This window comes from Oncorhynchus clarkii, chromosome 2 (assembly GCF_045791955.1).
Source record: "Oncorhynchus clarkii lewisi isolate Uvic-CL-2024 chromosome 2, UVic_Ocla_1.0, whole genome shotgun sequence".
Classification (NCBI taxonomy): domain Eukaryota; kingdom Metazoa; phylum Chordata; class Actinopteri; order Salmoniformes; family Salmonidae; genus Oncorhynchus; species Oncorhynchus clarkii.
In genome coordinates this window covers 46,156,950-46,172,776 of record NC_092148.1, presented here as the reverse complement: position 1 = coordinate 46,172,776, position 15,827 = coordinate 46,156,950, and the positions used below count along the sequence as shown (strand labels likewise).

The following is a 15,827-nucleotide window of genomic DNA, read 5'->3' as shown; positions in this document are numbered from 1 at the left end:
ATCTGGGTCAGATGGTTTAGACCATTTCTTCTCTAAGGTTGATGCACCTATCATTGCCAAGCCTATCTTCAACCTTTTTTAATCTGTCTCTTTTTTCTCGGGAAGTTCCGATATCTTGGAAATCAGCCATGGTTTGTCCTTTATTTAAAGGGAGAGATCAAGCTGATCCTAACTGTTACAGGCCTATTTCTATTTTGCCCTGGTTATCAAAAGTGTTGGAAAAACGCGTCAATAATTAACTGACTGGCTTTCTTGATATCTATAGTATTCTCTTTGGTATGCAATCTGGTTTCCGCTCAGGTTATGGATGTGTCACTGCAACTTAAAGGTCCTCAATAATGTCACCATCGCCCTTGACTCTAAGCAATGCTGTGCTGCTATTTTTAATGACTTGGCCAAAGATTTTGATAGGGTAGACCATTCCATTATTGTGGGCCAGCTAAGGAGTATTGGTGTCTTTGAGGGGTCTTTGGCCTGGTTTGCTAACTACCTCTCTCAAAGAGTGCAGTGTAAAAAGTCAGAAAAGCTGATGTCTCAGCCACTGCCTGTCACCAAGGGAGTACCCCAAGGCTCAAACCTAGGCCACACACTCTTCTCAATTTACATCAACAACATTGCTCAGGCAGTAGGAAGCTCTTTCATCCATTTATATGCAGATGCTACAGTCTTCTACTCAGCTGGCCCGTCCCCGAATGTTGTGTTAAATGCTCCACAACAAAGCTTTCTTAGTGTCCAACACGCTTTCTCTACCCGTAACCTTGTTCTGAACACCTCCAAAATAAAGGTAATGTGGTTTGGTAAGAAGAATGCCCCTCTCCCCACAGGTGTGATTACTACCTCTGAGGGTTTAGAGCTTGAGGTAGTCACCTCATACAAGTACTTGGGAGTATGGCTAGACTGTACACTGTCCTTCTCTCAGCACATGTCAAAGCTGCAGGCTAAAGTTAAATCTAGACTTTGTTTCCTCTATCGTAATCGTTCCTCTTTCTCCGCAGCTGCCAAACTAACCCTGATTCAGATGACCTTCCTACCCATGCTAGATTACATAGACATAATTTATAGATGGGCAGGTAAGGGTGCTCTCGAGCAGCAAGATGTTCTTTACCATTTGGCCATCAGATATGCCACCAATGCTCCTTATAGGACACATCACTGTACTCTATACTCCTCTGTAAACTGGTCATCTCTGTAAACCCGTCGTAAGACCCACTGGTTGATGCTTATTTATAAAACCCTCTTTGGCCTCACTCCCCCTATCTGAGATATCTACTGCAGCCCTCATCCTCCACATACAACACCCGTTCTGCCAGTCACATTCTGTTAAAGGTCCCTAAAGCAAACACATCCCTGGGTCGTCGTCTTTTCAGTTCGCTGTAGCTAGCGACCGGAACGAGCTGCAACAAACACTCAGACTGGACAGTTTTCTCAATCTCTTCATTCAAAGACTCAATCATGGACACACTTACTGACAGTTGTGGCTGCTTTGCGTGATGTATTTTTGTCTCTACCTTCTTGACCTTTGTGCTGTTGTCTGTGTCCAATAATGTTTGTATCATGTTTTGTGCTGCTTCTATATTGTGTCGCTACCATGCTGTTGTCATGTTGTGTTGCTACCATGCTGTGTTGATGTCTTAGGTCTCTCTTGTCGTGATGCGTGTTTTGTCCTACAGTTGAAGTTGGATGTTTACATACACCTTAGCCAAATAAATGTTTTCACAATTCCTGACATTTAATCCTAGTGAAAATTCCCTGTCTAAGGTCAGTTAGGATCACCACTTTATGTTAAGAATATGAAATATCAGAATAATAGTAGAGTGATTTATTTCAGCTTTTATTTCTTTCATCACATCCCTAGTGGGTCAGAAGTTTACATAAACTCAATTAGTATTTGGTAGCAATTCCTTTAAATTGTTTAACTTTAGTCAAACATTTCAGATAGCCTTCCACAAGCTTCCCACAATAAGTTGGGTGAATTTTGGCCCATTCCTCCTGACAGAGCTGGTGCAACTGAGTCAGGTTTGTAGGCCTCCTTGCCCGCACACGCTTTTTCAGTTCTGCCCACAAATTTTCTATAGGATTGAGGTCAGGGCTTTGTGATGGCCACTCCAATACCTTGACTTTGTTGTCCTTAAGCCTTTTTATTACAACTTTGGACGTATGCTTGGGATCATTGACCATTTGGAAGACCCATTTGTGACCAAGCTTTAGCTTCCTGACTGATGTCTTGAGATGTTGCTTCAATACATCCACATAATTCTCCTGCCTCATGATGCAATCTATTTTTTGAAGTGCACCAGTCGCTCCTGCAGCAAAGCCCCCCCCACAACATGATGCTGCCACCCCCATGCTTCACGGTTGGGATGGTGTTCTTCTGCATGCAAGCCTCCCCCTTTTTCCTCCAAACCTAATGATGTCCAAACAGTTCTATAATTGTTTCATCAGACCAGAGGACAATTCTCCAAAAAGTACGATCTTTGTCCCCAAGTGCAGTTGAAAAACCGTAGTCTGGCATTTTTATGGCGGTTTTGGAGCAGTGGCGTCTTCCTTGCTGAGCGGGCTATGAGGTTATGTCGATTATAGGACTCGTTTTACTGTGGATATAGATACTTTTGTATCTGTTTCCTCCAGCATCTTCACAAGGTCCTTTGCTGTTGTTCTGGGATTGATTTGCACTTTTCGCACCAAAGTACGTTCATCTCTAGGAGACAGAGCGTGTCTCCTTCCTGATAGGTATGATGGCTGCGTGGTCCCATGGTGTTTATACTTGCGTACAATTTTTTGTACAGATGAACGTGGTACCTTCAGGCGTTTGGAAATTGCTCCCAAGGATGATCCAGACTTGTGGAGGTCTACAATTTTATTTTTGAGGTCTTGGCTGATTTCTTTTGATTTTCCTATGATGTTAAGCAAAGAGGCACTGAGTTTGAAGGTAGGCATTGAAATACATCCACAGGTACACCTCCAAATGACTCAAATTATGTCAATTAGCCTAGCAGAAGCTTCTAAAGCCATGACATTATTATCTGGAATTTTCCAAGCTGTTGAAAGGCACAGTCAACTTAGTGTATGTAAACCTCTGACCCACTGGAATTGTGATACAGTGAATAATAAGTGAAGTAATCTGTCTGTTAACAATTGTTGAAAAAGTGATTTGTGTCATGCACAAACTACAGTTTGTTAACAAGAAATTTGTGGAGTGGTTGAAAAATTTGTTTAAATGACTCCAACCTAAGTGTATGTAAACTCCCAATTTCAACTGTATATTTATATTGTATTTTTTAAATTCCTTTTGCCTTTTGGAAGGCCGTCATAGTAAATAAGAATGTATTCTTCACTGACTGGTTAAATAAAGGTTTAACTAGTCAGTGAAGAATAAACAAACATAATAAACATAAAAATTCAGACCTTGAGCTCAGGTGCATCACGATTACATTGATCATCATTGAGATATTTCTGAAACTTTACTGGAGTCCACCTGTGGTAAATTAAATTGATTGTACATGATTTGGAAAGGTCCCACAGTTGACATTGCATATCAGAGCAAAAACCAAGCGATGAGGTCGAAGTAATTTTCCATAGAACTCTGAGACAGGATTGTGTCGAGGCACAGCTCCGGGGAAGGGTACCAACACATTTCTGCAGATTTATTTTTGTAACATTAAAACAAAAAATGTAACCATTATTTAACTAGGCAAGTCAGTTAAGAACAAATTTACAATGACGGCCTACCCTGGCCCAAATCTGGACGATGCTGGGCCAATTGTGCGCTGCTCTATGGGACTCCCAATCATGGTTGGATGTGATACATCCTGGATACGAACTAGGGACTGACGCCTCTTGCACTGAGATAAAGTACATTAGACTCGGGAGCCTTGAAGGTCCCCAAGAACACAGTGGCCTCCATAATTCTTAAATTAAGTTTAAAACCACCAAGACTCTTCCTAGAGCTTGCCACCCGGCCAAACTGAGCAATCAGGGGTGAAGGGTCTTGGTCAAGGAGGTGACCAAGAACCTGGTGGTCAGCAGACCGAGCTCTAGAGCTCCTCTGTGGAGATGGGAGAACCTTACAGAAGGACAACAATCTCTGCAGCCCTCCACCAATCAGGCCTTTCCGGTAGAGTGGCCAGACGGAAGCCGCTCCTCAGTAGAAAGCACATGACAGCCCACTTGGAGTTTAGGCACCTAAAGGACTCTCAGACCATGAGAAACAAGATTCTCTGGTCTGATGAAACCAAGATGGCCTGAATGCCAAGCGTCACGTCTGGCACCATCCTGGCACCATCCCTACGGTGAAGCTTGGTGGTGGCAGCATCATGCTGGGGGGATGTTTTCAGTGGCAGGGACTGGGAGACTAGTCAGAATCGAGGCAAACATGAACGGAGCAAAGTACAGAGAGATCCTCGATGACCACCTGCTCCAGAGCACACAGGACCTCAGACTGGGGCGAAGGTTCACCTTTCAACAGGACAACGACCCTAAGCCCACAGCCAAGACAATGCAGGAGTGGCTTTGGGACAAGTCTCTGAATGTCCTTGAGTGGCCCAACCAGAGCCCAGACTTGAACCCGATTGAACATCTCTGGAGAGACCTGAAAATGGCTGTGCAGCAACGCTCCCCATCCATCTTGACAGATCTTGAGAGGATCTGCTGTGAAGAATGGGAGAAACTCCCCAAATACAGGTGTGACAAGCTTGTTGCGTGATACCCAAGAAGACTCGATGTTGTAATCGCTGCCAAAAGTGCTTCAACAAAGTACTGAGTAAAGTGTCTGAATACTTATGTAAATGTGATATTTCAGTTTTGAATGCTTAATAGATTAGGAAAAAAATATTTAAATCAATTTTAGAATAAGGCTGTAACGTAACAAAATGTGGAAAAAGTCAAGGGGTCTGAATATTTCCGAAGCGAAGGCACAGTATTCCTAATTTACATCAGGGACTGGGGTTACACATCACATTTACACCACGTTTGTGTGATTACTGTATGTCATGTGAAACTGAGTCTGCTCCACAGAGACTAAAAGTGAATTTATAAACACTATGAATGAATTGAAGAATTATCCAATGAACAGGATGAATGAATGAACAACAACTGTACAAGTGTACTCGGGCTGCACAATTAATCGAATTCAGATAGAAATTGCGATATTGACATGTGCAATATTCGTATCGCAAGAGGCTACAATTTTGTCCTTTTTTTGACACTGTTGATACAACAAAAACTAGATTTTGGTACCTCTTCCAATGAGATGCACTAGACTGTTTGTTCACTCTACATGCGCAGAGCATACTGACCAATCACAAGCGGCCTCTCTTACTCTGTGCATGGTATGCACCTGCTGGTCAATCACATGCATTGCGCAGTTAGGTGCTGGTGAGGGGAGAAAGGTCTTTACCAAAGACAGTACAGTAAGGAACTCTGTGGCTTTACATCAGTGAGTGTTCGAAACATGAGTGCTGCTAGTGCTAATGAGAATGTTGATTTGGTGCCAAAGAAGGCACATCTTCAGTAGTATGGCAATATTTTGGCTACAGGCAAACCGATGTCAACCCAATGCAAGTGTTGTGCAAAAAATGACTCAGAGTTATGGGAACAACACGAGGCATCACAACAAATGTATTAAATCATTTGAAGAATAACCATCCCCTACTTTACAACAATTGTATTGTACAAAAAAAGTGCCCAAAAGCAGCAAAGCAACTAAGCCACAACCATCCACCTACTTTCAACAGGCATTGATGGGTTTTCAAGTGTAACGCCCAAAATAACACCCTGCGCAGACATAGATATCACAGAGGCTAACACATAGCCAAAGACATGGTTCCTACTTACACAGTCAGCAAAGACCGCTTCAAGAAGATGATAAACAAGCTGGAAAGGAGATACAAGATTCCATCTCGCACATATTTCTCCCAAGTTGTCATCCCAACACTATAACAAAATTAAGAGACAAGTTGAAACACGTCTCGTTGAATAACTAGACCAGACTCCAATGTTTTGGACACAGGCTGCACCTTGCAATTGGTAGGCTACACGTTACATGTTTTTAAGACTTGCAATTTCAATTATAATAATTATTGAGGCTACTTATACATAATTGCACAATCATAAGTTTCCTATTCCATCTGCAGGTTATGGCTGCCTGAATAAATAATTAACTTAGGTTATTTAGGAACTTATAATGGTAAAATAGGAACTCAATGTTTTTCACTAATTTATTAATAAATGCACACTATATTTTGATGATCATGGTAAAAATGTTTGTTAATATGTTGGTGTAAGTATACTATCTAGTATCATATGTAGCCTATAACAATGTTAGAAAATATTTGTTTCATTTGATTTTGTATTCAGTTAGCATAGTATGTAGTCATTCATATGATCTCATTTTAGAAGTGATGTTCTCTACCCTGACTCTTGTGTTAACTAAGTCTGACGTTTTCACCCAAGTGCTTCGAAAATCGCTATTCATAATTGCAATATCCCCCCCCAAAAAAAAATCGCAATTAGATATTTTATCCAGATCGTGCAGCCATAAAGTGTACATACTGTTGAGGGTGCATGCTTGGGTACTTCCAACTCTAATGACTGCTTCATAAGCACAATTACAGTCTACTAAGTCACTCAGTTGGCGGTAGCGGATGTCAATGATTGGTAAACGTAGAGGGGAATATAATGTAAACATACCTTAAGATGATCTTGGTCGATCACAGTGTGCTCTCCCTCATAGGAGATGATGACCTCATTGGTGATGACCACAGGCTCAGACAGATAGCCTTGCTTGAAGATCTTTATTCTGAATGTACCCTCCTCAGAAAATCCTTTCGCTTCCACAGTGAAGCCAAACGAGTCCTTGGAGCTCAGACTCTGGTCGTTATGCTCGTAGGACACCACACCTTTTTTCAGATCCTCCTGTGTGAACCAAGAGGCCTCAATCCCACTCACGATGATCTTCCCATCACTAGGGGGTGATGTCACTTGGTACCTAATGTCACTGGCGTCTCTAATGTCCATGTTGGACTCTGCACTCAACAGACTGGTGTTGAGCGTCTTTGTGCTTCCATGGTCCATAACAACCATAGTGTTGTTCACCACACGGAGGTAGGCCTCACCAGCCTGGATCTGCAGCAGGGCTGTGGTCTTATGCAGGCCATCAGAAACCTGGAGCTGGAAGCGCTCACGGTCTGCTCCATGGTGCACAAATAGAACATTCTGGTCTTTCACGTCTGCTTGAGTGAAACGAAAGAGGGGCTGCGAGGGGTCTGATGGGGAGACAATATTTCCTGAGAGAATGCCTGTGCGAACAAAGACCAACTGGGTATCATTGAACCCTGAGTCATTGTCCCTGAAGAGGATATCTTCTGTGGTCAGCAAACGTTGTCCGTTTCGCACCACGTTGAAGGTTTTATCAACCACTCTAAGAGGCACGTGGTCGTTCTTGGACTGAATAGATATTCTAAACATGCTGCTCATAGACTCTTGACCATCGATTCTGATGTTTTCACTTCCTGCTGCTTGCTCGAATACCAGGAAAGAGAACTCATCATCGCTAGACTCTGAGCCATCATGTTGGTAAATCAGCCTATCTAGATTCAGATCCTCATTGCTGAACATTCTAATGGCCCCGTCGAACCTGGGCTGTCCAGATGGGGACTCCCTGATGAGACGGCCATACTTGGGGTCTTGCGTCACCCTGTAAACAAAGTTTGTCGAGATGGATGTCTGAACCCATAGATAGTCTTTGTTCAGAATATTCTCCCCGCCCTCCAAGACAATGAGTCTCTCATTAGTCAAAACAGGGGCGTCTGAATCAGCCTGGATCTTGATTGGGTAGGTATACATAGGGGAGTACTGATTCTCTGCAAAGACTCTGAACTGGAACTGGTCCTCATTAGCCACCGCCCTTTGCACCTGGACTCTATAGCTGACCTGGGCATTCCAGAGGTCCTGTTGGGTGAAACTGTCTCCCTCAACTAGCTTCCTGCCAATCATTTGAAGAGTACCCAGTGTGGGGGCCTTCAGAAGGATGTATCTTATAGTTTCTGGGGCTACACTTTTTCCCTTCACTTCTGCTTCAAGATCAGTGTGTTTTATTGCCTTTTGCTCTACCTTGCCTTCAATCTCAAGGGGAACTACTTGGGCCATTTTAACCTGGGAGGGTGTGATCTTGATCAAAAAAGTATTGTTCCATAGGGAAAACTGTCCAAGATGGACATCAAATTGAAAATGATCTGACACAACGTCCTCCAGGTCACTTGAAACTGTGCTAACATATCTCAAGCGATCTTGCTCCAAATCTGACTGGTGAAAAGATGTCACCTGTTTGGGCAAACCATTGCGAGTGAGAACATGCAATTCACCATATCTCAGAGCCTGTGTGACATTAAACACAACATCTCCATTACGAGGGGTGGCAATGACGGCCAGGTTCTGGATCCCAATGGAAGAATTGCTTCCCTGAGACAACAGAAGGCCAGTATTGGTCACAAGGCTCATTTGGGGCTGTGTAATGGACAGTTTAAAAGTGGTCGAATGACTTATGGATTGTCCGTCAGATACCTGTAGAGTTATCCCACCGCTCCCAGTTCTGTGGACAAAATATATATTGCCGTCTTTCAACTGCCTGCATGTGAACTCTTTGATACTTTTTCCTGGTTGCTGGGCATTTTCTAAGTAGCCAACCCCTCTGGGAGGTTCTGAGGTCACGGTGACAATCAATTCCTCACAGCGAGTGTCCGAATCCACAATCTTGATAAGGTTGGGATTTAAGCGAGTGCGACCGTTTTCTGTGATGGAAATGTTTCCTCCGCTTAGTTGTGGTGTGTCATTGACAGGTATGATCTCCACTGGGAGAATGTACTGGTGGGGATTTTTAAGACATCCTGGAAGGTAACTGTTACTATGGGCAAACACCTCCAACTGGATCTGATCGCCATACTTTTCATTGCCGTCGTGGAGATACTTGATTTTCTTGTTGACCACGTCCAGGAGTGTAAACTTTTTGGTACGTCTGGTATTGATGTTCATATCTACGAGTCCGTACCAAGGGTCATTTTGTAGAGTGAAAATGATCTGGGATTGGCGGATTCCCACAGTGTTTAGGTTAAATGTAGGGCTAAGGTTGTTAATATCGAGAAAAGCTTCCCCACCCTCGGGCACAAGCAAAGGGTTGACTTCAATAAGTTTTGTAATGTTCCGGAAGGCCTCTGGTGTGTTGTCAGTTGGGTAGCAATGTCTTTCATTAGGGTCAGCGTCGACATATCGGATCCGAACAGGAGCCGTAGTTGTGGTTGCCTCAAAATCATAGTAACTTGAGTAGTCATAGTCCTCTCCCTCGCATTTCACATGGACGTCTTTGGTGACCAACGCGTCCTGCAGGCTTCTCTCCTTCTGGTTCACTTTGATTTCTCCCATGCATCCGATAAAAGACTCAGATGTTATTACCTCCTCCATACGAGACAAGCTACTATCACGAAACACATCCTTCATCTTGCCCTGGATCCCCCCCATATACAGATTGCCAACTAGATCCAATCGCTCTGAGCCCCTTAGAGAGAGAGAGGCAGGCTGGCTGTCTACGTTAACCTCAAACACACTCGCATCTACAGTGACTCTGATCCTATGCCACTGATCATCATCTAGCTGTACTCTGGGGTTGTCCAGTACCACAATCCCACTCCCAAAGTCCACCACACCTTTTAGGTAACCGCCCACAACGCCAACAGCTATAAAGTCTGACTCTCGTCCAGGGTGGAAGGTGAGTAGGGCATCCTCGATGGTGGTCTTCATGAGAAACTCCAAGGTCCTTTCACTACCACTAGCCCCGCTCCAAGTAGGGAAGGACACAAATGAGTCTGGGCTGATAAAGCTAGTCGCCTCTCCATCACCAACCTCAAACTCACTGCTACAGGACTCCTTTGTATCATGGCAGTCAATGGGCTCGGAGTCGAGAATATCAAACTGATGGGACTCCAACTTGACATTGGTCATGCAGCCACGGAATGGAGGTATGGCATTGCTGAGATATGGGGCGTCTAAGTCTCCGGTTCCCCCCATGTAAACCCCCATGTCAATGTTGAGGTCCTCCTGGGTTTCAGGCACAGAGATGAAAGTGGAAAAGAGATCATCGATCAGCATGGTCAGTTTGGCCTCCTGCATCGTGATAGACACCTTGTGCTCCAGGAGGTTGTTCAGTTGCAGCCCCAGAGATGATGATAGCACCATCTCACCGGCCCCAAGGTTCATTCGCACCTATGTGAAAAACGGGAGAAGAGAAGTGTCATTGCTATTTTATGAAGCTCAATAATTGCATGTTTTTTGGACTGTCATTATATTCTTGAAAGGATTCCTTCCTCATTGCCTTTCTTTCCATGAACGATTATCTAAAAGGATTTGAAAGATGATATCAAAGAGGAATCAATCTAGCATAGACTTGTGATTGTCTTTTTGGGGGCATCTCTCTTTCAACTATCTTGTCCTTACAAACTGCTTCTTATGGATCAGAGGAGAACGGGGTAAGCATTTTAAGAATTGTGTGAGCAGCATCATAGCTTTCTTGTGATTCTATCATATTCAAACGTTATTAATAGCAAACGCACAAGAACTCTAAAAACAATAAGCCTTGTTTATTGTACACAATTTAGGGATTGTTTATGTGATGCGAATTCAGCTCCTCACAGACTCTGCCAAGACATTTATTATGGTATTAAAATGTCAGGAATCCCATTTTAAAGTGTCAACCAGTAAAGCAATGTAGAATGATTTCAGAGTACCATCTAATTGAAACTGTCACATACATGCTTCTTTAATGAGCACACACCACCAGCCTGCTTTCACTTCTGTTATAATCTTTAAGTGTATTAGGTTGAAGTACATGTTTGGTTTGGAAAGAGGAAAGTGACATCACAGATGCTGTTGTCAGTCTTTCAATTACAATATTGGACATTTATAGGAAGTTTTAAGACAGGTGTCCTTTTTCTAATACTTTTAGTGCCTCATCTCCACAGGATAGAACCAGAATTGGAATTGGGGGGCGCGGGAATGCATAGGAACCGAGTCCCCAAAGTGAAATCATTTTTGTAAATCTGTGTTTAATTTGAATTTCTAGGATTTGACATGGTCAGTCCCCAGAGTGACTTTTTCCAATTCCAATCCTGGATAGAACTATAAACTGAAATATTGTGAACCAGCTGACAAAACATGTTTGCCATCTAGGATTCACAATCAGTCATCCATCTAAATAACCATGCCTTGCACATTTCTGGGTGGTTTAATAACACCATGAACCTGTGTAAAATACACTTTGCAACAGCTTGCTAGGTTGCCTTGGGTTAAGGTGGTCTGATAGTACATTGTAAATAGAATCCTTTCCGACAAGACGGGTGTTGATATTAACCTGTAATTTCCCATTTTGGAGTTCCAGAAATAGGTAGTCCTGCATCCCTGCAGCCAGGAGGAGGAGTCCACTTCGTCGGCTGGTCTTGAACTGCAGCGACAGGTGAAAGGAGGAGACATCTTGGATCGAAGTGATCTTGCAGAAACTGTCCCCAAAGTAGGATGCTGGAGAGACAAAAATGAGGAGCGTGAAAGAAAATAAAAATTCTGACACAGTTTTCTTTGAACAGTCAATAAATATGGTTAGATGTATTTTTGTTAAGTATACAGTCACTCATTAATTCATATAGTGGCCAATTTTATTGACAAAGGTGTGGTGGGGATTCTTGATACCAAATGGCATAAGGATATCAACAGAAAACTAGCTTGATACCCTTTCATAGAGCTGGGCGATATGGACAATAAGTCATATGGTGGTAAATGTAACTAGTTTGCTGGATAACAACAAATATATTTTGTACTTTTTTTTAAATGGACAGTTACTTTACATTAGCGACAGGGCTCTAAACATTTTGTTCCAGTGCAAAGTAAGACAACTGAGATGGTAGCCTCCTACTGGGCAAAAACTGATTGAATCAATGTTGCTTCCACATCAAATCAACAAAAACATTCTATGTGATTATACTGAATCGACGTGGAAAACTGATTTGATTTGAAATAAGTAATCAACGTAATGGAATTTCACCCAACTTTGAACCTAAATCCAATGACTTGGTGACATTTTTGGGTGATTTCACATTGAATTCAGGTTAGTTGAGACGTCCGTTATATGCCATGCTGTCATTGTTCTCTCTCTTCTTCTTGTCCCGACAGTAAGTTGAGTAGCTGTGATTGTCTGATTTATATGACGTAGGCTACAGCCAGACAGTAACCTGTGAGTTTGAAGTCAGTAAACCGTCAATTCAAGAACTGTAGTGGACATTCTCTCATTTATAATCTATCGTGGTCATTACAATATGATATTGTTGCTATATAGCCATGTAGACTAACTGATTAATCTATCAGTAAATGTATTCTAATGTCCTAGAAAAACTTTCCAAGGCTACTTGATGTAGGCCCATTCACTGCAAATGGCGCACTCTGCTTGCTCCAGGGGCGAATCAAAACCATACTACAACTTACTCCGGTTGTAAAATGTTGTCATGAACTCAATATTGGTAGCTAAGCAATACAGTATATACTCATAGAAAGCTGTGATTCTCCTCTCTGTAACTGGAATAACAGTAGTTGCTTTGAAAACTGTATTTGTCCCGCAATTGCATTTTGAGCAATGGTCATATGCTTGAGCTTCTCAGAATGCATCTCTCCCTCCTCTGTGCGCATAGTAGGGGAGGGGGAGTGAGAGTGGTCTGCTCACACAGTAGCCAACAGCAAAAAAGGGACAGGCAGATACCATCATTGCAGGCATCAACGTAATGTATAGGCTATTACTGTTGAGCAGATAATGGTTTTTAGAACAATCTACATACAACATGTGAAGCAAAATCACCAACGTAGGCCTATGCAAAATGCTTTGGTAAGAGGAATGCAATGTCGGTGTTGGTAATTTTCTGTTTATCGTCCCAGCTCTAACCTTTCATAATTTTTTACTTTCTTTCATTGTATCTTGGTTCAGCTGCAACTCTGTATCATGGTCCATTGCATCTATGCTGACCAACATCTGTACTGACCAACATGAAAAAGCTATTTTTGGAGGAACTAAAACATTATCAGGCCTAGTACAGCTGTTGCTCTCTGAAGAGGTGTCCTCATCACTTCAAAAGGATTCTCTCACTGAGACATCAGTCATTATCATTAGAGAGGGTTTCTGTGAGCCAACTATGGGCTGTAGGGTTTCCCAGGCTTTTTGGCTGTCTCCTTTCCAGCTATATGCAAATTCAGCCATCTGCCTTGGACCACGTTCTCCGGAGCCCCTCTCCAACAGTAAACCACTCAGGAAGCCAATTATTTCCCAATAGCTTGTGCTCCTAAATAGCAATAGCTTGACCTCCAAGGCCCTGTTTCCAAGGCAGGGTTTTCCAAAGCTAGAGCCAAGAGACATAGAAGGGGGCTTTCCACAAGCCGCACACTCGCCTTCTGGGGATTATAGGTCAAGCCAGAGCGCCTTTCTGGAATTCATCGAAGTGGAACTCTGACACTGTTCTGAACGACAGACAATGCAGATGTTTTGGGGACCAGGAGGAAAAGACAGACATCGCTACATCTCACCCAGAACATTCCAAAGAGGTCACAGTGTCCCTCAAAAACTAACAGAGCACCCAGCAAGCCAGCAGCAGAGCACTCTTGCCAAGAGTGGATGGCGCAATGCCACCACAAGAGACAGATCTAATTGTAAGACTTTGTGCTGTATAAAGTGCAATGTGGGCAGTTATTCTGACTCATTATTGTAACTATAAAAGGTAAAAATATGTCTTCAAAACTTATTCAATGTGTGTGTGTGTGTGTGTGTGTGTGTGTGTGTGTGTGTGTGTGTGTGTGTGTGTGTGTGTGTGTGTGTGTGTGTGTGTGTGTGTGTGTGTGTGTGTGTGTGTGTGTGTGTGTGTGTGTGTGTGTGTTTAGATGGTTGAGTGGTAGTCAGTATCTGTGTTTTATCAACATTAACGGCCTTAGGCCTACTGCCAAACGCAACCAGGGTATGTTTGTCCCACGCTTTCTCATCCTGGAAAATTATCCCTTTCCAACCAGATCTGAAACAAACACTGGAAAACAAAATACTGCATTAGAGAGCCCTCAAACACATGTATACAGAACTAAAATAAGACAGTCGGCACAACTTTTAGCGTCTCGCCCAGGGCCTTTGTGATCACACTGTGCACATTTGAAGGTGCAAAGCTTGCTTTTTCATGAACAAAGACAGTTGTAATTAACTGTCCCCGTACAGAGCCAAATGCACACAGTGACCTTTAGTGGCACACAGCACACTTCTGCTCTCTTGCCAAGGATACACAATGTAGGCAACTCCCAATGTTGAACGATACAATAATTGTAACTGTTATCACATGTACAAACATACACAGCAGATGATTACTATATTATACGTACTATATTTACAAACCATGGCAAAGTGAAAATAAACAAGTTGCAAAAAACGATAAAAATTTTCACAAATGAGAGTTTACTTCCCTCTAAAATGAGCATAATAACATTATAATTAAGGCAGAAATCTGTTATTGGTGGCAGCGGTGGGATTTGAACCCGTGCCTCCGAAGAGACTGGAGCCGAAATGCAGACAAATATTATGGCTATATGCAAATACTGAAGATTGTCAGGAAGCCATGTCTATACGTTTCTGATTGTGTCCAAGCTGCATATGCTACACTTCAGAGAACTCTGGGGACATGGTCCAAATAAGGTCTTCCAAATATGAGACTTCTGCTAATAGAACGGGAGCCTGCGGCTTGGAACGAAAAATAAAAATAAACTGTTCTCTAAAAGTCAATTAAATTAACAAAGCAAATCACAATGAGCTTCATGGTCCTTAAGCCGGAGCTTTAGCTGGATTGTTCACAGAGAAAAGGGGATAAAATACTGAAGTAGAGGGTGATGCCAAACAATTCTGCTTAGGGATTTTCTGGTCTGTGCTGAGCTCACTGCTCCAGCCTGTGGGGAAGAAGCACCATTTTGTAATGAGATACAATGGTCCTAGTCTCAGCAGAGCACCTGGAATTCACTACCTCCCCTAGAGTGCTGTGAATAGAATACATGTGTAAAGGAATTTGCATGGGGTTTTAATGTACCATGCTTTGTTTCGAGGCATTTCTCAACCTTTATTGGCTGACAGCCTTTACTACCATCAGCCCACTCAAAGAGTGAGCAGAGGTATGAGGTCTGTATGATTCACAGAGGTAAGAGGTCTGTATGATTCACAAACCTAGACCACAACCTAGAGATAGTCACTCTGTGGCCAAAGAAGACAAAAATGTGAGAACTTCCTTTGTCAAATTGCGGGTGAAGTTCAGGACCAGTTAGATAGCATTTGTAAAATATGTGGTGCTAACTCTGAAAAGAAATGGCCTTCAGGGAGCGTACAGCCTAGGTGAAAACTAGCCTTGTTGATCCATGGTAAAGCATCATTAAGTTTGAGTTATGGTTAACATTCTACCAGAGTAGACAGAAGACCCGGGTTGTAAAACAGCTGAGAGGTTTGGTCTCACATGTCTGTCTGAGTATGTGAGAGTCATCACAGCTCCTCTGGGAATGCACTAGAACTGATCTGAAGACAGCTCTTATCCCCCTTAGCTGCCACACCCAAGCTAACACTGCTGTATTGTGCATGGGCAGTGTCCTGGGCAGCAGCCAATGCAGATGGCTATAATTTGATGACTGACTGAGGTTGTATTTATAGTGCTCGGAGGAAACTGAAAGTGTCTTCTATTTCTCAGACCAGTGAATTCATTTCCCTCTTGTCTTTCATCCCCTTCTTTCAACCCCTG

The 15,827-nt window shown here is 42.8% G+C and overlaps 1 protein-coding gene across 1 annotated transcript in view; it reads right to left on the bottom strand.

Annotated features, from left to right (window-relative positions):
• LOC139368373 (chondroitin sulfate proteoglycan 4) overlaps positions 1-15,827 on the bottom strand; it is a 115,859-nt gene that overhangs the window by 37,579 nt on the left and 62,453 nt on the right. Inside the window, exons 2-3 of the mRNA XM_071107161.1 lie at positions 11,396-11,559; positions 6,688-10,251 (exon numbers count right to left, since the gene is read on the bottom strand). Coding sequence (XP_070963262.1) covers positions 6,688-10,251; positions 11,396-11,559 — 3,728 coding nt within the window. The remainder of the gene's footprint in view (positions 1-6,687; positions 10,252-11,395; positions 11,560-15,827) is intronic.